At 42.4% G+C, this 25212-nt stretch overlaps 1 protein-coding gene across 1 annotated transcript in view; it reads right to left on the bottom strand.

Annotated features, from left to right (window-relative positions):
- The window catches only part of LOC144769444 (polycystin-1-like), a 640821-nt gene that overhangs the window by 145465 nt on the left and 470144 nt on the right, over positions 1-25212 (bottom strand). Inside the window, exon 41 of the mRNA XM_078653538.1 lies at positions 18227-18344. Coding sequence (XP_078509664.1) covers positions 18227-18344 — 118 coding nt within the window. The remainder of the gene's footprint in view (positions 1-18226; positions 18345-25212) is intronic.

The following is a 25212-nucleotide window of genomic DNA, read 5'->3' as shown; positions in this document are numbered from 1 at the left end:
GCAGAGTGTTCCAAAGCTGTGGTGCTAGCAACCCAAAGGAACGGCCACCAATACGAGCCCTTTTGACTCGTGGGACCACCGCAAGAAGTAGAGATTCAGACCTTAAAGATCGGGCCGGGTGGTAAAAAGCGAGTCTTTTTTGGAGATACTGTGCTCCCACAGCATGAAGAGCCTTATGGGCCAAGGTCAAGGCCTTGAAAGCTATCCGCTTCCGGATAGGCAGCCAATGGAGCGACTGCAAAAGGCTAGCAGCACTAGCTCGCCTGTTCAGGCCATAGATCGCCCTCGCAGCCGAGTTCTGGACGACTTGCAGCCGCTGCAAAAGATATTCCGGCAGGCCCAGATAAAGGAGGTTGGAATAGTCCAGTCTTGAACCAATCAGAGCCTGCACTGTCATCTTCCTGTGCTCCTCTGAAAGTAGAGGCAGAAACTTCCGGAGCATCTTGAGGAGACCAAAGCATGTTCCCGTTAGACCAAGGATCTGAGATCTTAACGTCAGACCCTTATCTATCTTGACCCCCAAGTTCTTAACCAGCTGGGAAGAGCAAGACGGAGGGAACATGTTTTCAGGCCACCATGCCTGCCAATCTGGGTCAGAAGGGCAGCCGAAGAAGAGTACCTCAGATTTATCTGAGTTGCACTTGAGGCTGTTCAGCTGGAACCATTTAAAAACAGCCCCAAGGCACTCACGGATACTCTCTCCATCAAAATCTTCTCCTTTCCTACACGAAAAGAGGAGCTGGGTATCATCGGCATAGGATACGATCTGGGCCCCAAAGGACTCAGCCAATGCCGCCAAAGGGGTCATAAAGATGTTAAAAAGAGTCGGGCTCAACACAGATCCCTGCGGAACTCCGACTCCCAATGGCGGCATCACGGCCGAGCTGGATGAGGCCCAGACCGTTTGACGGCGGCCAGCCATAAATGATCCAAACCAGTTATACACCGTCCCCCTCAGACCGATGTCATGGAGTCTGGCGAGGAGACCCTCATGGGGGACGGTGTCGAAGGCCGCCGACAAATCCAGCATGACAAGCATGGCTTTGCCTCCCGAGTCCAGTGCCTCTTTAATGGCTTCAGACACCTCCAACAGCGCCGTCTCGGTGCTTAAATTGGGGCAGAAGCCAGATTGAGTAGAGTGCAGTACATTATGAGACTCCAAAAAATTGGAAAGCACAATATGCACATGCTTCTCCAGAAACTTCGTGAGCGCAGGGAGAAGAGAGATGGGCCTATAATTGTCCAGGACTTCCGAATCAAGGCCAGGCTTCTTAAGCAAAGGGATGACCATTGCCTGCTTCCAGGCCTGCGGCACCACACCCTGACTCAAAGAGAGATTCAGGAGCGGGTTCGCCAGCGGATTTATGACTTCTGCCATTTTTGCCAGAAATTTGGCAGGGCATGGGTCAAGAGGGGACCCAGATTTAAGATTGCCCATAAATGCCAATGAAGCAGGAACTGAAATAGGTGGGAAGGCTACCAAGACTGGCCCCGTAGGGGCCTGTAAAACGGAACCATCTTCGGGGCTGGCTGAGACAACCGCCGCCAACCGAGGAAAGGAATCTTGGATCAGCTTTATCTTGTTGGTAAAGAAATTTGCAAGATCGGAGACCCAAGACTCAGGAGGAGCAGCCTGGGTAGCGTTAGATCGAGGAACCGTAAATTCCCTAACGATTGTAAAGATCTCTTTACAGGAATTAGAAGCGGCCTCAATCCTCCTTGCAAAATAGCCTTTTTTTTCCGGAGAATATCCCGATGATAGGTTTTGACCGCAGTCCTATAGGCAAGCCTTGCCTCAGGGTCGTACTGAGAGCGCCAGGCTCTTTCAGCTACCTTGCACTGCCGTCGAGAAACCGACAGCGCAACAGTAAACCAAGGAGCCGAGACCCGCTTAGATGTTGATCGGGGGCCATCACTGGGGCTAGATCGTTTAGCCTATCCAATAGCCATGCTTGCAGGGAGTCTACATCCCTCTCTAGATCTCCCGAGAGGGGGCAAGGATGGTCCAAAGCAGCCTGCGCTAGCATGTCTGGCGTCACCCGATGATACGCCCTAGGAGCACGTCCCTGCTGTTTAGGGGCAAAGCTAGATGGTTTCAAAGTGCCTCGGATCTGGAATTTGACCAGTCTATGGTCTGACCAAAGCACTGGTAAAAGAGCCGTCCCCTCCAAGGGGGACGTGGAGAAGACCTGATCTAAAGTATGGCCCTTATCGTGCGTTGGTCCACGAAAATAGGGGACAAGGCCAAGAGGGGCCGTAATATCAAGCAATCTGGTTGTGTCAGGGTCCAATCGCTCGTCCATATGGAAATTGAAATCCCCGGCCAGAATACAATGTTCAGCTTTCAAGGCCAGCACCGAGATAACCGACTGGAGCTCATCAAAAAAGGTACCAGCCGGTCCCGGTGGCCTATAAACTATGAGGCCTTTAAAAGATTGATGAGGCGCCAGTGTAATAGAAAAGGCAAGGGATTCAGATCCTGTAATGCCCTCCATAGGCAGAATCGCGCATATGGCGCATTTATTCACCACCACTGCCACTCCGCCACCCCTCCCCTTCAATCTATCCTGCCTAAAAATGTTGTAATCAGGGGGAATAGCTATAGCTATATCAGGGTTCGAGGATTCTCCCAGCCAAGTCTCTGTCAACATCAGACAGAGCGGCTTTTCCGTCGCTAGAAGGTCATAAATATCCAACGCATGTCTGGATACTGATCTAGTATTCAAAAGCAAACAACGATACTTCATGCCCTCAATTTCTCTATTTGGTCGAGGGGCCGGGGCATAACTGGGAAGCCATCCGCACCCAGGGCATCGATTCTTACCCCTATAACGACCCGGAAAAACCTTAAAACAGCTACAGGACACTTTTTGCAAAGACCGTAGCTCAAGCGATGTGTAACGTAGCTCGACAGGCGCAAAGGTTAACACACGCGATAATAGAGCTTCGCCCGCCACTCCGCCTGCCTCCGGGACGCTGACGGGCGCAGACGGGCTAGACTCTGGCGTGACTCCGGCGGTGATCCGGCGTTCCTGCTGCGCGTGACCGCTGCGCGTAGGCATGACTTCCTTTAAGAGGAGCTCGGTCGCCTTATCCGCTAGAGCGTGCAGCCCACAACCAAAATCCTACCCTCACCCAATATGGCCGCTGCAAAGCGAAGCTGCCTAGACTTCAACCACAAGGGAACGGGGACCCGCCAAACGCGGTGCAGGTGCCAATTACAGTGCAGGTAAGGGGAATACCCCGTAAAAACAGGGGAGAAGAAATAAAATAAAATTAAATACAAAACGAGGATGCAGTTAAAAGCGCCGCTGTGATTCAATATATTGGCGCCAGACAAAGCAATAAAGCGCCCAGCATAGGTCTCCTGTCGCTGGTTAGCAGGACATAGTATGGCAAGACAGAGCCCCCTGGTTACCTCCCTTAAGAGGAGGTCAGTCGCCTTATCCGCTAGAGTGTGCAGCCCACAACCAAAATCCTACCTTCACCCAATATGGCCGCTGCAAAGCGAAGCTGCCTAGACTTCAACCACAAGGGAACCGGGACCCGCCAAATGCGGTGCAGGTGCCAATTACAGTGCAGGTAAGGGGAATACCCCGTAAAAACAGGGGAGAAGAAATAAAATTAAATTAAATACAAAACGAGGATGCAGGTAAAAGCGCCGCTGTGATTCAATATATTGGCGCCAGACAAAGCAATAAAGCGCCCAGCATAGGTCTCCTGTCCGCTGGTCAGCAGGACATAGTATGGCAAGACAGAGCCCCCTGGTTACCTCCCTTAAGAGGAGGTCAGTCGCCTTATCCGCTAGAGCGTGCAGCCCACAACCAAAATCCTACCCTCACCCAATATGGCCGCTGCAAAGCGAAGCTGCCTAGACTTCAACCACAAGGGAACCGGGACCCGCCAAACGCGGTGCAGGTGCCAATTACAGTGCAGGCCTTTGCCTCTGCAGACTCCAGTTGGGGGCCGAGGTGGCACCTATGGTACAGGGATAAACACAGACCCCCATTCCTTTATGTTGTACGGCCATAACACGAGTTCCCATAGAGAAAGGGGAGTATACGACCGAACAGTGTTAGGTCACATAATGATGAGGTGGTCAGGACTGCTGACCCGAGGTCATCGGTTCCATTTCCGAGACGGTGTCGAGCAGACGTAAGTACGCCCACATCGTAATAGGCCCTACAATATCACTTACAATAATATTGTTAAAAAAGGGAAAAAAGACCAAAATTAAATAAATATAACAAATATCAGTAAAAAAGTGTAAAAAATATTAATACATTTAAAAAAACAGCATTCACTTAAATAGCCATATCTATTCCCCATATATTTACTATTGAAAACAAATACATTTAACAAAAACACACATCATTACTAGAAAATAAATAGTATAACACATCAAAAAATACAATACATTAAACATATTTAAATATATTAACAAAATCACATCACAACAAATACATCCATTTAAAAGTAAAACAGAATCAGTAATTAATGTCCACCAAAAATGGTAATAACTGAAAAAAGATTTAAACTAGACATAGAGTAGGGAATAAAATTTACAGTAAAACAAACTAACCAATACAAATGTGAACACAATTAAGAGAGCAGTATAAAACAACAGAAAATGCAGACAACAACACTATTCTTCAGAGCACAAACTTAAAAACAGCAAAACATATCACTCTGTCAGACTGCACAAAGAAAAGCCAGATGGAAGACTCAAACAAGTTATCTTCACAAGTAACTGCAAAAATTTAAATTACAACAGAGTAACCTGACATAATTTAAAAAAACAAACGTATAAATTACTAAACTCTCTTCCCTTATGTCTACTAACCCAAAGATAGTAAAAAATTACTTTACCAAAATCGAATTGCTACCAACTCAAAAATTGAACTCCACACTCATACACTTAGATAAAGGCCCATTCAAAGTAAGTAAATAAACACTGTTCTAGAAATAAAACAAACCCTATACATTAAACTTAAACCCACCACCCCTCCAAAACTAACCAAACCTATATTTTTTACATGTAACTAAACCAAACATTTTCTCACCAACAGAAAAGTCCACCTGACCCAAATCTCAATGACATCTTAAAGAAACAGAAGAAAATCAAGTTCAACTTAAAGAAACAGCACATAATTAAGAAAAACATGTAAATGTTATAAAGCATATTTAAATATTAACAATCAAAATAAACATTTTTAACATAATTAATGGTAAAACTAAAATGTATACTACATTCAGACAGAATGACAGAGAGAGCCACATGCATCACATCACAGAAAGGCAAACAATTGCTTTTAAATTCAGGATACACATGCAGCCAGTAAAGCAAAAGCACTAAAACAATTGCACTAAATAGTATGCAAATGTTTATTATGAAGGGCTACAGCCAAACATTATATTGCAATTAATGTCAGAAAACACAACCACCCCCCACCCCCAAAGGTAGCAGAGATAGATGTAAGTCATGTACTTCAGGTTTAAAAGAGGCAAGCACCAGTTCCCAAGAGACCACTTCTATAATGTTAAAATACATACTCTCTACAATACCTGAGCACATTACTGGGCAGCTACCAGAAATTCCTACTTTAAAATGTATACTATCACATTCTGTAAAAGCCACAAGTCAAACCCATGCAACCCCTAAAAAATACCAAGACATATAAATATTAGAACAACGCACAACTACACATAACACAGAACCCTTCCTCCTATAGTATAACTGTTATACCTGTTGCTCAGCCATTGTGACTGGGGTGGTGGAATGTTTGTGTGCGAGGATGCTGTGGAATGTTGGTGAGTGAGAGAGTCAGTTGGAAGATGGCATGAGCAGCAGGAAGGCTGCTCCTGGTGGGGCTCTAAATAACAACAATCTTAAAAAACCAACCTAAAATCTACATGGAACAGGCGTCCTTTGTTCAGAATAATAATCACAATAATAACAGAAGAATAATCATATTTACCACAGAACATACTCGCCTAAAACCAAGTCTATGTGAAACATGGATGATTGACGAAACTTTCAAAATCTGAACTCCAACATTCACACAGATGCATACCATGCATGATGAATATCATAATACTAACATACCTCTCACTATTCACTGTTGTTGAACAAAGAACAACTTACTATGAACTTTTAAACCACATCAAAGTAAAAACTAACATCTAGAAGCCCTCCAAAAAGAACATAGTAACCAACAACTTTGGATAGAACGATCAGTAAACCAAAGCAAACCAAAAATAACTAAATAAAGTACGGAAATTTTCTAAATGCTCAAACGCTGAGTCATACTATTTGTAAATAACAAAGGAGTATGCTACATAGAAATGAGAACTAATTCACTATTATAGACATACGACCTACCAATCTACTCACAATTAAAAAACAACAAATACTACCACTACTCTAACATAAACAATTTTAGATAAATATTAGAAAAGGTATTTTTATAAATCAATCTGCAAAAATAAGAATTCAGTAAACTACAAAAGACTGATAAACATCATTTTAATACTTAATTAAAGATGCTAATCTGAAAACCAAAAGGATACAATATAAAAATATACAAAGCAGCCCACAAATTTAAAACACACACATACAAAATAAAACTTTCCCATTGCAATAAATGCAAAATACATGCATACATATATCAAAATACAGCATTTACCACCCATAAATAAATAAAAATATTGTACTTACAGCTTCATAGCTGAGGTTCTTGATCAGCTTCCATTTCTCAAAAATCTAATCCAGAAAAAAGTCAAAAATAAAAAGTAAGAAACTAGAAAAATATGCAAAAATGACATTCCCAATTTAGATCCACTTAAGCATTTCATAGTCATTGCAAACCATAAAAATCTTGCAACTTTTAAATTAAAAACGGCTCCAGGAAACCTGAAAAATCAAAGAAAATTTAAAAAGTATGTTGCTTTAAATGAAACCAGAATAATTTACTAATAATTTTTCCTACTCTTTACTATAGGAAAAGCAAACCCATCATCACAAACATACATTGCAAATACAATACAAACATAACACTAAACACTACAATACATAAATATATTTAAGTTTTACTGCATTACCCTGCATAACAACTCAATAAAAACTACCACTAAACAATCTTAACAAATAAAGCTAACACCTTATCCAATACTAAATAAACCAACCCACATCCCCCACCCCTAAGTCTATAAAGAAAAACTTAAAAAATGTCTTACCTTGTCCATCTAACAGCAACAGGGAACTATGAACAGCATGAACAAAATCCACCACAAAATGGCAATAATTAAGGACAAAATGTAGGTAGCAGTAAAAAAGAAAATGGTTGCTAATTAAAAATAAACAAATGTGCTATAAAATGTGGGAAACAATACACTTCAAGTGACACTATTTCAAAAAAGTGCCAAAAATGGTGTACCATTGTAACATGTAAAAAAAATGTACTTTTCTCATTGCAGAAACAAAGTATGTATCAAAAATGCAAATGATACATTGATATAATGTACATTAAATGTAATAAATACAATACAAAAATAAAAAATGTGTAAAAACAAAAAGTTCACACTATACAAAAGTACAAACTACAAACTATTTTGGGGAAGGTGCTGGACACTTTGGGCCGATTCTGATGTCGGACGGACATGAGTCCGTCCAACATCGGTCAGGAGCTGTAACCGACCGACCTGCTGACGTCGGATGCGGCCCTGCTAGTACGATGTGACCGAACAGGGTTCAATCACACTTGTATACTTCACAATGCAAGCATGCATTCCGAGCGGAAAGGATGTGAAAAGCAGGGATGCAGTTCATCTCTACACCCTGTGGCCGGCACACCAAGGTGCCTGCCACCGGGTGCAGGGATCCCCACAGGGGCACCATAGGTGCCCCGAGGCCGCCATTCGGAAGTCTTGCACCCATGGGGGCCCTGCTGGGGGACCCCAAAGACAGTTTCCGATGGAAAAACCAGCACGAAAAGGCAGTGAAAAACTGCCATCGTGCTCCCTCGGTCGCAAAGAGGCGGCCGGGGGAGTACTGAGGGATTTCCGGACGGCGGACAGGCTCTCCGAGCCTGTCGTCGCAATCCGGAAATCCGAGTCGTATTCCTTTCCAACCGAGCCCATCAGAATGGCTCGGTCGGAAAGGAATCCACGCGACACGTTTCGGTTCGTTCGGAAGAGCTCTGACCATCATTCGGATCCCTTCCGACCAAAATCGAAATCGCCCCCTAAAAGGATAATATTTACTACTTCCAAATTAAAGGGATCCAATCAACTATTCCCACTACAATACCAAACATTTTGTGAAAGAGTTGGACACTAAAAGTGCAAATTTAACAATTCTTACTCAAGTCAAGTTAAGGACAGCTTTATTCGATTGCTATTTCATACAATCCTAAAAACAGAAATATAAAAAACATGCACACAGTGAAAAAGAGATAGTAGAAAACAACCTATATACAGGTAACAAGTTCAATTAATTATAAGTAAAATAAAAAGCATTAAAAAACATAACCAGTATTACTTGAAGTAGCAATAGGAAGTAAGGATCATAAAATTCTCAAATTCATATTTTTTTTTTTTAAATATGAAAATATCCTTTTCTTCAATACGATCTTTTAGACTTAATTAACCATCCTTTTCCTGAGTTTGACCACCTGCTTTAAAAACATTGCTATTTTCCAGGTGCTATGTACATTGTCTAAAAATTGTAAAGCAATGAAAGCTGGCCGACATTGTCTAATCCCAAAGCGTTTTAGGATATTAAGAATCCATGCCTTTCTCAGTTCACTATATAATTTACAAAACAAGAGGACGTGTATGTCTGATAGAGCTGAAGCTTTATCACATAGACACAGATGCAATTCACGGGACCAGTCATTCATTGTTCAGAGGCTAACAATTCTGTAAAAGATCCCCAATCTAAATCTTGTTAGTAAAAATCGATTGTTGCCCCCATGAACAGCTTTCAGATATGGCTGAGTATAAAAGGAAGTTAAAATCAGCTGATTTTGCAGAACGCTAGGCTTTAAAATCTCATCTGACAGTGTTATGGCTTCCAGGTGAAGACCCTCTTTTTTTTAAATTCTTTCTCGTGATCATTTGTAGGATATTTGGTGTAGTAAAATATTCAGGATGTCCGAGATCATCCATAAAGTTGTGGACATACCTTAACCAAGATTTTTTTTTTTTTATAAATCTTTTTATTGAAGAAATAAGAAAAGAAAAACAATAACAGGTGACTTACATCGCGGAATTAAAGGATAAGCGATATACATACAGGGCATAATGGACGGAGAACTATCAATAAAGCCTGCTCACAAGCTACATCAGGTATGCGGCCGTACTACGTTCAGGATATTCAAACAAATGCCTACCACCAACCCCACCTCCCCCGGAAAACAGGATAAACATTGAGTAGCAGTCCAGAGTGGAAGGGAGGGGGAAGGGTGCAGCAATAAAAAGGGTTACGAGATTTTACAGCTGCATACCAAATACAATGATAGATTACGCAACAATTGGCTAACTCATGCAGGGCCACAGTCGTGCCTCGTCAACCCTCCATCGATTGTAGGTCAGAGCAACAACCGCTGTCAAAATCGGGCTTAGAAAGTTTTCCACCTCCTAGGACCGGACCCTGTCGATCAACCACGGCCGATGTTATTCAACTGGAACCCGGCTGGGCCAGTACTCGAGTCCCCGACTCACAAGCTGGTGTAGGCCCCAAACTAAAACTCGACGTAACTCTGTCCACCAAGCTGGGAAAAGTCCCGGGATCGCACCAAAGTACAGCGCAGCAGTTCACACGCCCGGAGGCAGGGTGTAAATTCAGGATTTGTAGCAGGATTATCCGGCGGGGGACGGAGGTCGGCGGAGCCGGGAGCCTAAGCGGCCATCTTGGTTGCAAGCGTAGCTCCTCCAACCAAGGAATTTTTAAGGGTTCTTTCTAGTTTCAGGCTATCCAACAATATATCTCTGTTTAGCTGTGTCTCTATTTTTGTCCATGCACCATGCCATAAGAGAATGGGCTCAAGTTTAATAACGTCTGATATGTATGACAGGCCCAATTCCGCGTGACACACATACAAGAATGTGCTAGACAAACAAGATGTACCTCAGAAACATGCTTACTACTGTTTGTAACAGGTTAGTGTTCGCAAACCCCCAGAAACAAAGTATGTATCAAAATACAAATGAAAAATATACATTAAATGTACTAAATACAATACAAAAATAAAAAATGTGTAAAAACGTTGACATGTATTGGCTATTACTGTAAAATAAAAAGTTCACACTGTACACAAGTACAAACTACAAACCATTTTGGGGAAGGTGCTGGACACTAAAAGGATAATATTTACTACTTCCACATTAAAGGGCTCCAATTAACTATTCCCACTACAATGCCAACCATTTTGTGAAAGAGTTGGACACTATAAGGGCAAATTTACTATTCTCACTCAAATCTAACCCATTTTGTGGAAGGTGTTGGACTTTAAAGGGTTATAATCTGCTAAATCCATTGCAATCTAAATCATTTTGGGGAATTTATCGCACACTAATGGGGTTAGATTTATGTCCAATCTAACATAAACAATTTTGGGGAAGGTGGTGGACACTAAAGCCTTTAGATTTACTATGCCCACTTCAATCCCAACTATTTTGGGAAAGGTGTTGGACACTAAAAGGGCTAGATTTTCTATTCCAATTCCAATCTAAACAATTTTGGGGACGATCTTGGACCCTAAAGGGGTTAGTTTTTCTATCCCCAATCCAACATAAACGATTTTGGGGCAGATTTTGGGCAGTAATAGGGCAAGATTTACTATTTCCACTCTAATCTAAACCATTTTAGAGGCTTTGGGGGTCATTAGGATGGCGGGCGGATCGGCACCTCCCTTATGGCGGTGGCGATCCGCCCGCACTGAAATTTTCCCCGCCACATTATCATGGTGGGGGGACACCGGCGGACCGAAAGACCGTCCGCCGGTTTTCCGCCCGATTCAAGAGTCGACCTGGCAGAAAAGCTGCTAAAATGGTTTCAGTGTCTGGGTGTGGTAGCCCCCTGCATTTCCATGTACAACATGGCAGGCACCGCGCGGTGCCTGCCACGTTCTGCATGGAAGTGCACGGCATGCCTTCTTGGCATTGCAGAGGTGGTGCTAAGAGCACCGCCCGCCGCAATGTCCAGAATTTAGGATGCGCTCGCCATTGTGGCGGGCTTATTCTAATGTCACCAACGGGACCCCCGCACCAACGGCGGGCGGTCCCATTCCACAAAAGGATGGTGATCGGACAAAGTCCGCCCGCCATCTTGATGACTCCATTTGTATTTAGTATTCCCACTCCAAAGTAAACCCTTTTGGAAAAGGTGCTGGACACTAAAGGGGTTAAATTTACTATTCCCACTGTAATCTAAACCATGTAGGAGAACGTGTTAGACACTAAAGGGGTTCAAAGTACTATTCCCACTTCAATCAAAGCCATTTTGGGAAGGTGCTGGATACCAAAATTGTTATATTTACTATCTCCGCTCCAATCTAAAAAATATTTGGGAAGGTGTTGGGCACTAAAGGGATAATATTTTGTATTCCTACAGTACAATACATTATCTGTGAAAATCATAAATAGCAATAGAAATCATATGAATATAATGTTCAATACATATATACTAACAAATAAAAATAAACAAACTATAAAATAGAATATAAAAAACTAACAACATTTCAAAACAAATTAAATCCAACAATAAAAAAATATATTTAATAAAAAGTAAAAATATAAAATGTTATATAAATACAATTTTGTCAAAGTATATTTTTATTTTCTACAACCTTACAACAAACTAGTCATCATAAAATTTAAAAAATCATAACATATAAATATAATTGTTATTTGATCTTTAATTATTTTTTCTATTAAAAAGGTCAATGACCCAAAATAACATAATGTATTTAAAAATAACATGTATATACAATATCACAGCAATTAAAATACATAAATTAAACACTTCTTATATGCATATTATTCTTATGACCACCGATTTACATTAAATACATTTTAACAAAAAACAAAAACGATATAATTTAAAATAAAACTTAAATAAATGTTAAAATAATACATTATACAATTTGTTAACTGTATCCAATTTACTTATCATAAACACAAAATACACATACTATAATATACCATAGCCATAACATTAAATAAATAACACAATTAAAAAATGTTGACAAAAAATTTAAGCATTACATTACGATTTTTTTCCTTTACAAATAGATGTTTATAATTTACAATTGTTACCATTTAAAATGACTAAGTAAAAATGTAAAAATTAAAATTACATAAAAAATATTTACACACACATTTCCAGTAAAGATATTATTACAATTTTATTTATTCTTACCGATTTTACAGTAAATACATTTTATAATTGATTACAAAACAAAATAAAGTACCTTTATAAAATAAATCTTTAATACCACCAAATATTTCATAATTGCATATATAAAATTATTTTCACAAACTACCACAACTATTTAACAAAAATATTGTTAAAAATAACATTATACACAATGATATTTTAGTAACCGATATATAAATAGTGAAAACATAACTAACAACAAAATAATTTTCTCCGATATTTATGTCCACAATATTTTTGACATCACAATATTCCTGCAACAATATTTTTGTATCACAATATTTTCTATGGATATTCTGTTCAAACACCGATCTAACTTGAGGAGCACCATAATTTTAGTTAGGGCAATCCAGCCAGTTAATGAAAGTGGTAAATTAATTTATCTCTCAATATTACTTGGCAGCTTCTTTGTCATTGGTCAATAGTTTTCTGAAGCAGTAACCTCATAGTCTCTGTCTATCATCACTCTCAGGTACTTCATAGTGTCTTGGCACCAATGTGTTGTGCATTCTAGTTGTGCTTGCGAGGTGGTAACAGAAATAGCATTTCTGACTTGCACACGTTTATTGAGATTCTGCAAATCCCCCTAAAGTGTAATACTTTGTGAAATACAGGAGTCAAATTTGTCACATGTTGTCTGACTAAGAGTAAATCATCGTCTCATACATAGATAAAAGCTGTATGCTAGCCCTGAAAGCACAGCCTCTTTGTAATGTTTCTCTCCTAATCAGCAAGCCAACAGCTCCACAACCATAACAAAAACAAGGGGGAGAGAGAGAGGGGATCCCTTTCTTGTCCCCCATGCTGATCACAAATAGCTCAGATATTAAACCATTGCTTGCCATGGCTTGAAATGCAGCATGCATCAATTTCAGCATGTAGTGACCTATCTCAATCCTATGCACGGTAATCATTAAATATTTACAGTTGAGGAAATTGAAGGCCTTCTCAGCATCTAAATATAGTGACAGGGCTTCCAACTCTAGATTCAGTTGGTGTAAGATAGCAAATAGTATGCACAGCTAGTTAGTTGGCGGTAGCCCTATTAGGCAGTATACCACAACAGTCCTATCTGACCTCCTAACCTGAGATATCACATCTCATTTCAGTACACTTCTCTGGTGTATGTTACAGATTTCATCTAATCTCTTATTTCTCTCCAGGAGCCTGAGGAGCCTAGTCAGCTGTTTGGCACAATACAGATGTTGATACACTTGGCAATTTCCTTGGGGTCAGTAAAGAGGTGCATTTTCACACTGAATTTATTTTTACGTATTTCCAGCTACACCATTGCATTCTGCACTTCTCGGTCTCTGAGTTGCTTTTTCACCTCTGTCAATCTTCAATGGGGCTCTTGGTTAGACAGCTAGGGTGAAATCTAGGTATTTATTGTTGATGGATTCTTCATACTGGAGCGGGGCTTTTTTTCTAGCCAGTTTTAGGAACATGTCTCTGTTACAATAATTTAACAATGGGGCTACGAAGGGCTTATGCTGCGCGCCAGGTGGCAAACTAGGAGCCAGAGAATAATGTGGTCTTTCAACCATTAAAAATATGGGTGAAGTTAGGGAGATCAAAGAGATTGATCAATGTATGCCTCAGTTTGGCTTTAATTGGCGTTTTCTGTCAAGCCTAAAATACTGACACTGTAACAACAAGAATGTGCCTTGAGGGCACAGTTGCCAGTATTTTCTCCATCTTGATAAGTTTCTCATTTGAGGTCACACTATCGTCTTTGAAGTCTGATATTCTACCTTCAGAACCCTCAGAAAGCCAGACAGGCATTCGTCTCTCAATCCTTTCTGTTAGATGATTCAATCTAATGGTGACTGTATCAGTTTCAACAACTGTATCAATTTTAGCAATATTGATTTTAAACTAAATTTCTATTCCATGAGGATGGTGTTTGTGTTTATATCACCTTCTTTAGGATTGTCTCCCTGACCCGTTGCTCTCGCTGGGTCTCCATTCGGTGATGTGGCTTTGGGGGGGGTTTGCGCTAGTCCATGGACAGTTTGCCTCGTGTCAAAAGGCCACTTTCTGTAAGGTCTCAAGCAACTGCTCACCTTAGTTAGTGAGATGGCCCAATGTTATAAACCCTGCAATTCTCAAAATTATATGGTATCGTCTGTTCTTTATTTCTTTACTATTATCCCAGATTAACAGGCTTAGCTTCTTCGCGTGAAAGTGATTTCGCTTAATTTCTCTTGTACACAGTTCCGACTGCTAAGGTTTGTATTATCAGCAGGTGTATCAAGAGTTAAGTTTTGCCTATTTATTCATTCACGTCTTGTATGGGGATTAGAACTGTTTGTTAGTCACATGCATCTCTTGCCTGCCCTTATACTGCAAGACCCACCATGTTCCATATGGCAGGCACCAGCTATGTCACATTTTTCCAGATATTGATGGATTTTGATTCTGTCATGTGATTAGTATCCAGAAAACTATCAGGAGGATCTACTTCACACTAGGTTAAGATTCAGTTCCAGGCCCACGGTTTGCTCCCATGCGCAGGGCCACTGGCTGACTTTATAGTGTGTGTGTTACAACCATTGTTTCATTCTGGTGAAATTGTCACTGCTCGGTATTAGATTTGGACCTACACAGTGTTTTTTGCTTCACTAAGGGGTCCGGTACAATCATTAAATGCGAAAAGCCATGAAGTAATTCTTGGCATATTGTATTGCAGTGCTCCAGTCTCACCTAGCTCATTCTGCGACCTCACAACATGCTGTCATTGCATTCACCAATAATTTGAAGGTGGATGCTCATTTCAGATAGACAGCCTACTTTTGCCATTTAAAGTTTCAATCATAAAGTATTTTCTGGCTACAGATATCCCCCAACACTTGCCTTGGCTGCATGACAGGCCACCAGGCCTACCAAAGTCAGGAAGCTTCTATGATGTAAAGCTCACTTGTGCTGGAGAATACTGTTCCTTTGTATAGACTGGAGCTGAAGAGGAACATTTCAGACCGCTGTGGGCCCTTGGAGCCCATCCTAGCACACTGATCTTGGTGGCTGCTGCACAGTTAGGCCTCAGGCATCGAGCTGTTCACTTCTTTCTACTCATCTCCTAGACCCGCCCCACAGAGTCTACCATCGGCTTCGATGTCACAGTAATCAGTTGTTTCTTTATCATCAGCACATCAGGATGGTGCTATTGACCAGCATAAATGTTTAAGCACTGAATCACGTTTCGATAGTAGACAGATGGTGTCAGATATGAGGTCAGGCATCGGTTCTGCAGCCATGTCGACTTGTGGCAAGCCCAAGCCCCCTACATCACCCAACCTTGATAACAATCATAAGATATTTTCTGAGTTTGTAAAGTTTCAGGAAGTGAAATAAAGCATCCTTGAATGTGATGGCATCCAAGGAATCAAATGTTTTTCTCTGATGTTACCATTTTTAACTTAAAGCATTCTGAATTTTTGTTTGGGCAGCATACCATACTTTTTTAGTACTAAGAAATATAAAAAACTACTTGAGGTTTGTTTGTTTGAAAGCAAAGACTCACATGTTAGTTTTTGTATTTCTTAAATATTGGGTAACACGTTATGGGGCTGAATACGATGTTGGGCGGACCGCTGAGGAATCGGGACTGACCGACCTTTGGTTGGGGTCCCGACCGCATTATTTGGATGTGTCCTTACAAGGTGTGGTCGCAGACCCTCATTTCTCTATGGGAGCTTGTGCTGCGGGCGGAAATTGGCGGCAGCACAAGCTCCCATAGAGAAATGTGAGTTTGTGTAAATCCCTGCACTGCGTTTCAGCCCCCAGCCGAAAGCTGCACGGCATGGGGGGCCCTGCAAGTCCCTAAAGTTGCTTTCCACAGGCTTTTTATGTCGGAAAGCCAAACATGAAAAGTGTGCCAGAAACCAACATCATAATCCCCACAGCGGAAACGCCATCTATAGGAGATTATGTGTGGCCTCCGACTGGCCGACAGGCTCCTTGAGCCCATCAGTAGCCAATCGGATTGACTGCCGGTTTCAAATCTGGCAGCCTTCATTGTAATAAGGCTGTCGAGTTTGAAACCCTGGATGTCGGTCAGAAAGCCTCCGACCCAACCAACATCCAAATTGGCCCCCTAGTTTTGTATCTTTTGTGTGAAATTCAATAAAATCAAAAAACCTGCTCCAATTAATGCTGTCGTAGCATGACATTGTTGTTGCTGTGGTTCACACCTTCCTGCCTTCCACTTCTCTGTGCCTACTCACTTTGTCAGAAAGATCTGCTGTACAACCTGGGGTTGATCAATTTTCTAGCCCCAACAACTGAGTGAGATGTTTGATGTTCCTTGACATGTTGTGGTACTGACCTATATTTATTTTCCAGCCTTGATACAGCTAATGCTATGTGAACTTGAATGCCAAAGAGGCTGCAGTTGTTACTTGTTTCATTGGTGAAATTGCTTAGAGTAGGAACTTTTGCCAAAGCAAAGTTACTTGTTGCCTATTCTATGTAAGCAAGATGGCAAAGGGCTTACAACTGAATATATTTTTCATATGATTTATATATTTTGCAATCTTCCTAATCAATTATTTGGCCAAAACCCATTGGAAGGATAACCTGCATTTATGCTAAAAGAATCCAGTTTAATTTTGAGGAAGGTCACTGTCCTGTGTAGAACTTCAGTCAAATGTATGCCTGAACATACTTTGAGAGGTTTCAGGAAATGCTAATAATTTCGTTCTGCCGCACGCCTGGGTTCTAAAGTTGGGAACCCTGCCCACTCCTTTATCGACCACCATGTTTTAACCATCTGAAGGATCTTTACTGCATCATGTAAGAGGTGATTCATCAGAAAGTCCTGACAGGTGTGAACTGGGAGCCAGCTTTGGCAGAACCATGGGTCCTTTTGCTAGTAAGCCTTCTGCATAATAAAGAGTTTTTAAATGTATTCCTACACTCCATTTCTGACGACTGCTGTTCCTTCAAGATTATTTAACATGATCCTCCTGGCCACCTAGTCATTTGGTCTGTACCCAAACTGCAGTTTTTGTGGTAAATCTCTGCCTATTGAAATACATTAATCCATATATTCTGTCTCCAGGAATTTCATCAGTGCTAGGAGGGTGCAGTCTTCAGAAGTAGGAAGATCCTCGAAAGCATGGACAGCCGCATGCTGAAAGCGCCACAGAGTTTATTTGAGGTATGAATGAAAGGTCTGCATCAAAGATGATTCCAAAGTTCCTCAATTGTCCAGAGGTTGCAGATGAGTTTCTTGTGATTCTTTGTTAATCCTTGAAGACTTCGAAATTTACTCTGAACCTAGGTGTTATCCCACACACACAAATGTCTGACTGTTAAGCAGTATCCTCTATGAATCGGGGCTAAGTGGCCGGAACTGTTGTACCAGAGAGTGCCTGGCTAAACTGTGTCTAGACACAAGAAAGAGCAGGCAAGACAATCAAAGCACAGTTGGAAGGAAGGAAGCTGAAGGAGGTGGAGAAAAAAAGGAAAGTGGTAATTGATGGAGAAGGATTTGTGAAGTGTCAGAAGAAGGTACTCAAGAGAGAAGAAAGAAGAGGAGCTGGAAGTAGAATGAAGAGAGACGGGAGGGAGGGAAAGCAACACTTATGCAAAAGAGGACTGAGAATGAAAAAAACAAGGTAGTACAAGCAGAATAAACAAGAATATGGGCAACAGATGGAGAGAAGGAATTTCGAAGCAGTGGATAATTGGTAAACCCTAAGCCCCAGTAATAGAATGAAAAGAGTAAAGGAAGAAAAGGTTGGAGAATGGAAACTTAAAAGAGGAAATAGATAAAGGGCATACATATCAGAGATGAGATCTGCTTCCGCCCTTGGTGAAAATCTCCCACTGTCAGACGTAACATGGTCAGAACCTTCACTCTTCCGAGCATCTTTCATGATGGAGTTAAGGATATCTTCTTCTAAAAATTGGAAAAAATGTGAACATATTATAATTGATCCATCAAACGTTATGCTCAACATTTGACCTGACATCAAAATGATCTTTGCAGGATCATGTCTTTAGAACGAATTCCCATTAAATTACACTGTATAAAAGATGCATTCGTTTTCATCAATCTCAACAACATTGCACCAAGCAGAATGCGTCATACACCATGCTGAATGTCACCCAGTGGCACCAAAATCAATTGTCACACCACTCTGAAGCTACCCCAGGACATGATGCTTAAATGTGTTGCACCACACAGAAATTCCATGCTTACATTAATTACACCAATCATAAAATGCACCCTATAACATCACATTCACAAACAAAATGTTAATTAATGGCTTCACACAAAAATGTGTTTTGCTACAATGTCCCTATGCAGTGGACAGGACAGGAAACTAAACAATGGAATGTAGGCACCCGCCACAAATGCAAGTAGTATTGCATAGGCGTACCAACTTTGATGTTTGGGTGCTTCCCAAAAAAGCATGATTACATTGTCCCATGGGATGAATATGTTGGGCTGAGAGAGAGACATTGTGGGGAAGTGCCCTTTTTTGACATGGTCACCCCCAATTTTTGCTTGGTACATGATGTGATTTTGACTGAAAGTGCACTGGGTTCCTGCTAACCAGGTCCCCAGTGCCGGAGCTCGTTTCCAAAACTGTACAATTGTTCCCCCAATTGGCTAAACCAAAAAAATGAAAAATGAAACAATAAGCCGAAGCTTGGGAGGGGGCTATATATGACAGGGTGGTGGAGGAGAATCTTGAACTGTTATCAGAGCGCATGAAGATTTGGCTGACCATCTCAGGACGCCAAACCGTCATGCGCACTGAAGCTCTCTCCAACCCCAGCTGCGTTGCTGGATTAGAGAGAGCAGGCACAGGTTCTCCCAGTTTATCTGGGAGCACAAATTCACTGTGCTCAGGCCAATCAGCGTCAGGATTGGCCACAGGGGATTTTGGGAGCCTGTGCCTGCAGTGCACGGAGCCATATTGGAGCGTGGATGCAGTTAAATTATTTATTATTCTTTTTTTTAATGTTGTCTGTTCCCGGTTCTCCCTCCTCCACTTTGTCCATATACTGGCCGCTACTGTGTTTGATATCAAACATCTCATATTCATAAACCCACACTGATTCCAGTGTTGGATTTGTCAATACATGCCCCCTGAAACCGTACCAACTGCGGGTGGGCTGATTGACTGGTTTTAGCTAGCCTGACACCAGAGGATAATTCCTGACTCCCTAAGGGTGAGGTTCTTCATTCTCGGGAGGCCAGAAACCAGGCCAGCTCTGGCAGGAGATGTTTTCCACCCCCTCCCATAAGATGACCTGCAGATTAGCCTGCCAAGGCAAGGGAGCTTCAAAGCAGCCCCTCCGCCTTTGGTATGCGACTAGTTTCTCTCATACGAGAGGATGCCAACCCCACTGTCCTGCTCCAGTTTGGTGGGAGGACCAGCAAGAAAATTCGTTAGATTAGGTGGGGTGCCCACGTTCAGCCAGCACCACCCCTAGGGGTGTGATGTGGACTCCTCTCTTCAGATTCTTCCATCTTGTCTTGGAGAGAATTAACCAACTAAGGTTAGGGTTATGCCCACTTCCCAACAGAAGTATTCATATCCGGGTGTAGTCACCCTAGAACTAAGTAGCCCATTGGCTACTACCTGACACTTCCTCTATTGCCCCTAAATTCAGTATTTCAGGGAGCCCCCGGCACCAGAGAAGTAGATACTGATGACCAAAGAAGAAAAAGGACACAGAAGAGCTGCAAAAAGCGGAGAAGACTGAAGAGAGCACCTAACTTGGCCCCAGCCTTGCCAGCCTGTCTATAGCCCTTGTCAAAACCGGTGCCAAAGTCAACTCGTCCTGCAGCTGTTGACTCCAGAAACTTGAGAGGACTGCCTGCCTTTTTAAAAATACTCAATACCTAACGTGAACAGAGGACCTGTTCTGAAGAAACTCCAAAGAAAAGACTTTGAGGCCTCAGGAACTGCCAAAACCCGACACCTGAAGCAACGACTGCACCCGTCGCCTCCGGTCTGAGTTGAAGTGGGCCAACGGTACCAACTAGGTTCCCCAGCCCTCCAGAGCGCAAGTCCATCGTAGTTTCACCCCTCCTAGACTCCCCAACGTCGCCTGCAGCCTCTGCACGCCGGCCCCCATTACTGCAACTGCTCTGGTAGGAAAAACCCAACTCCGAAATACGCCTCTGCACCCTTCGCCCCTGGGCCTTGGAGAAGAGGACCAAAGGTGTCCACCCACTCCCGAGCAGTGCAAGACGTGTGCCCACTCACTGGTTCAGCCTGACTGGCTTCCTAGCCAGAGCCTGCAGCCTCTTTTTCCAGAGACCAATCCCTATTAAACCCGACGCTATTTTGCACCCTATACCCAGCTGCCCCACGTGCCGCTGGGGGTGTACGGTTGGTGCTGCCTTGGACCCTGCCCGCCACTCACCTTAACTCCTGGAGATTAGTCCTGTAAGTTGATGTACTATACCCGTTTGCCAAACTTTTGTTTTTTCCCATAGTATAACGTTGCAGAACACAGAAATTGCACTGTATCCAGTTTTTAAAGAATTTATGTTTAAAAACATACTTACCTGAATGAGTTTTCTCTGATGCCTAAACATTTATAAAGATATTTGCTATTTATATAAATTGGTGTGGATCTCCTTCTTGAGTTATGTTATTATTTATTGATCATTGTGTGTATTTTTTGAATGTCTAAGGTTGCTCGACCACATTACGCTCTAATAGAGCACTTTGGGATTGCATAGCAAGACCCTGTGCACTAGTAAGGGAACACCTGGACTCTTTACACGGTAAATCAGATTATTCATATATCACATAAAGAGCCAGCTTCCTACAGGCCTGAAAAAGAGGCAGAACCCTTGTTCCAACTGTGTCCATGCAGATTTTTGAGGAGGGCCTAAAAGTCTCAGCTGCCGACCTGTATCATAAGGCAACTGGCTTATTACATGGCAAATTAATCTAACTATTAACATCACCTCTTACATAGCCGGTCACACATAAAACATTGAAATCCATTTGTTAAGGCCATTTTTGCTCACTTCTGATGTTCTCCTGCAGAGACTGGGCACCTTTACCCTTTAGAGCAGTATCCCAGTACTGACTTCCTACCTTCTGCTGGGTGGGTTGTGCACAAAAAGAGAGAGTTGGTAGCATGGATTTGTGATTGGATGTGAGGGTCTAACACTCCTACTCCATCTCAGCTGAGAGTCCATGCGTGCCTAAACTCTCTAGCTGGAAAGCAAGTCACCAGCAGTTCACTGTGGCTGAATTCTGGCGATGACTCCACCAAATGGAATTCCAGAGTTGTGCCTCACCTGCACCATATCATCCACTCAGATTGGTAGCTCTAGCAATGGTAACCATCTTGCAGCTGTAAGCATCAGGATCTTTATAACTCCTCGTTGTCCTGAGTCGCTCTTTGCTTGTGACGAAGGTCTGGTGACCATTGGGACCCTGAAAAATGTGTCCATTAGTCGGTCAAATCTAGCCTTTTGCTTCCTCATCCAACCCTTTGGGTATGAGAGGTCCTCTTCCACCTCCTGGAGAAAGCTAACAAATCTTTAGTCTTCTCAGAGGAGAACATCCTTACCAGGGGTGGTCAGAGCTTGCGGAGTTGCACTACGCGGAGTTCTGTGGAGTTGCATAAAAACTCTGTGGAATTCCGCAGAGTTCCGTGAGCGGGCGGTGTTGCTCCACTCGCCCACCCCTACTGTCATACATGGAATGCCCCCTTTAAAGGTATTCAGTTATTAATATAGTGGAGACCAAATTAAATTGCTACACACATGAGAGAAATAAAAAAATAAAAAAATTCCACACCCCCTTCAAGACATGCAGCACATTACTATTTTTGGCAGGCCATTATAGAAACATATCGACCCTTAATTTAGATGTAAATTCACCAACATTTATCAGCCATGATCTATGTTGTTTGATTTCAACAAAAAACGTGTTTGTCCCCCTTTGTTATCTCTCTCCCAACCTCCCTTAAGCCCCTCGTGGGGACGAGGGGCTTCTTCAACCTCCCTCAGCCACAAACGCACCCGGTCTCTTTACTGCACCCGCTACACACTGACACTGCACTGCTCTGCGGCACACAGCAGCTGAAGCCTGCGTGACTATCAAAGGGGCACAGTGCTTGAACCTCCGCAATGGCAGGGCTGTGCAATGCAGTCCTGTACCCTCTGGCATACAACTCCATTGTTTACTTACCCCTCCCATGCCTGCATTCTTATGGGGGTCCGCCCTGGAGTGGCAGAGCTTTCCGTTAGCGCTGTACAAAATGCTCACAAATGCAGGGCTGCAATGCAGCTGCAATGGGTATGTTTACCTTTACACGCCCCGGCCCCCAAAAGAAGCGAGGGATTCAGCAGTGCAAGTTCACCTGCTCATCAGGAAGAGTAACTTTCTTTTTTATTTTAGACCCGTCTTTTTATTGGGATGTCTGATTCGGTAGCAGTAAAGTCAATCTGTGTAACGGGCAGGCGAAGTCGGAGGTGGGCTTTGGGAAGTCTGGGGCTGTAGTTGCTTGTGAGGAGGTGCACTGCGCACGATAGCTAAAGCCAAATCCGTTTACTTTTGGCAAAAAGGACAATCAAATAGAAATGTCAAATATTGTAAAAAAAACTGCTATGGAAAAGAAATCAATATTGAGCTTATTTGAAAGGTCTAAAGCAAACACAAGGAGATGATGGACGGAGCACTGAAACTTTTCAGATACTCACCACCAGTCACAGATCTGGGTTGAATTCATCATCGTTCTTTAGCTCACTTCACCAACCCAGTTCAAACCCAGCCATATGCAAGTCAGTCTTGACCCTATTTCTCATGGGAATAGTCCAGCCCGATCTGCCAAGCCAGGTCTTCCCTGGACCGGAACAAAACATCCTGGGACCGGCTTCGGGGTAACACCCCTCTTCAGCCAGGCAAACTTGAATCCAGTGGCAAAGTGAGCAAGGGACCCACGTCTGGGCATACACTGCCAATTTAGGGCAAACAAAGGTAACACAAGGAGATGATGGACAGAACGCTGAAGCTTTTCAGACACTCACCACCAGTCACAGATCTGGGTTGAATCTATCATCATTCTTTAGCTAACTTTGCCACCCTAGTTCAGACCCAGCCATATGCAAATCAATCTTGACCCTATTCCTCATAGGAATAGTCCAGCTCGAACTGCCAAGCCAGGTCTTCCCGACCATAAACAAGCATCCTGGAACCGGTGTTGGGATAACACCCCTCATCAGCCAGGATAGCTTGGGTCCAGTGGCAAAGTGAGCAAGGGACTCACGTCTGGCCATACCCTGCCAACTTAGGGCGAGCAAAGCAAACACAAGGAGATGATAGACGGAGCGCTGAAACTTTTCAGACACTCACCCCACAGTCACAGAGCACAAGTGTCTGCGGCCCCTTCTGTAATACCAAAGTGCTCCGGGGGCACGCAAAGAAGCGCAAACACCTGTTGTGCTCCTGGGGCACTTGTATAATACGTTCCAATGTCGATACCCACCTCAGTGATGTGACCTGGATCACGAATACTGGCACTCGTAGCTATGCCAGCCCGACTCCTGCTTTCTTCCTTCCTTTGAGCTGAAGCCTATTTTGTGCACTCCCTCTATGCAGAGAAGGACAGCCTCTCACAAAAAAATACAAGTTTTATTATTGGGAGCTAAGTGTAAACTTAGATGTGCTTCTACCACCAAGAGCAATTTGTGGTGAAGCATTGGAGAATTAATTTCCTAAAAAGTACTGAGCTCTTGATTTAAAAAAAAAATCATTTATCTCCTTCAGGACAATGTACACTAGCTAAACTCTTATCGGACGATAAAATTAAGATTTATTCATACGTACAGCTTTCCCTTCAGTTTTGTTTTCTCAAATAAGTTTTTTAAATCTTCAGATAACTGGATCTGTTAATGAAAAAAACTCAGTAGTGTTAAAGATTAATAGATCCATCCTTTATGTTGTAAAATCATTAAAACAGAATTGATTTGGATTTCCGACATGTGCAAAAAATGAGTAGAAAAAACAGAAGCTTTTTTGTTTTGAGTAGAAAGTAAATTGTTCCAGTAGCAGGAAGGAGTGCACAAATCTAGCCAGAATACTAGCTTATTGCACTGACTTTCAGAGTTTCTATGTGAATTTCTATTTGTAAGGAGTCTCAAAGAGACCGAAATCTACTTACATGTAAAAATTATGTATTTTGCCTCAGCATAGAGTATGTGGGAATAAACAGAGAGTGAGAGAGAGGTTTTTAATTTCTTTTGTAGAGTAGCTTAACCCAGGCCTGGCTGGACAGTTCCCCTGCTGAATAGGCCGTAGTGAGGCAGGAAGTATGCCCTCCTTCTAAAAAGTCAAATATGTGGCTGTCATGGAGGTGAGAAATGATTATGCTACTTACCCAGTAAGCATCTCTTCTTGGCATGTAGACCTGTCGATTCACATGCTTTGCATACTCCTGCCATCTAGTGTTGGGTCCAGATGTTTGCAAGTTGTTTTTCTTCGAAGAAGTCTTTCCTAGTCACAAGATAAGGTGACTCCTTCTTTCGGTGATAGTGCACATGGGCATCAACTCCATTGTTAGATTGTTTTCCGGCAAGAGAGTGAGAATGGAGTAAGTAAGTGTAGTATAGAGATATCCATGTGTAAGTAATGTAAGTAATGCAAGACTGCAACAACTATAGGTGCCCGGGGAGGTGGAAAGGTGCATGTGAATCTACAGCTCTACATGCCAAGAACAGGTGCTTACTGGGTAAGTAGTATAATCTGTTTGAGGCATGTGTGCTGTAGATACACATGCTTTGC

This window comes from Lissotriton helveticus, chromosome 7 (genome assembly GCF_964261635.1).
Source record: "Lissotriton helveticus chromosome 7, aLisHel1.1, whole genome shotgun sequence".
NCBI classification, from domain to species: Eukaryota; Metazoa; Chordata; class Amphibia; order Caudata; family Salamandridae; genus Lissotriton; species Lissotriton helveticus.
The sequence above is the reverse complement of the archived record's forward strand: the minus strand, read 5'-3'. Positions and strand labels throughout refer to the sequence as shown.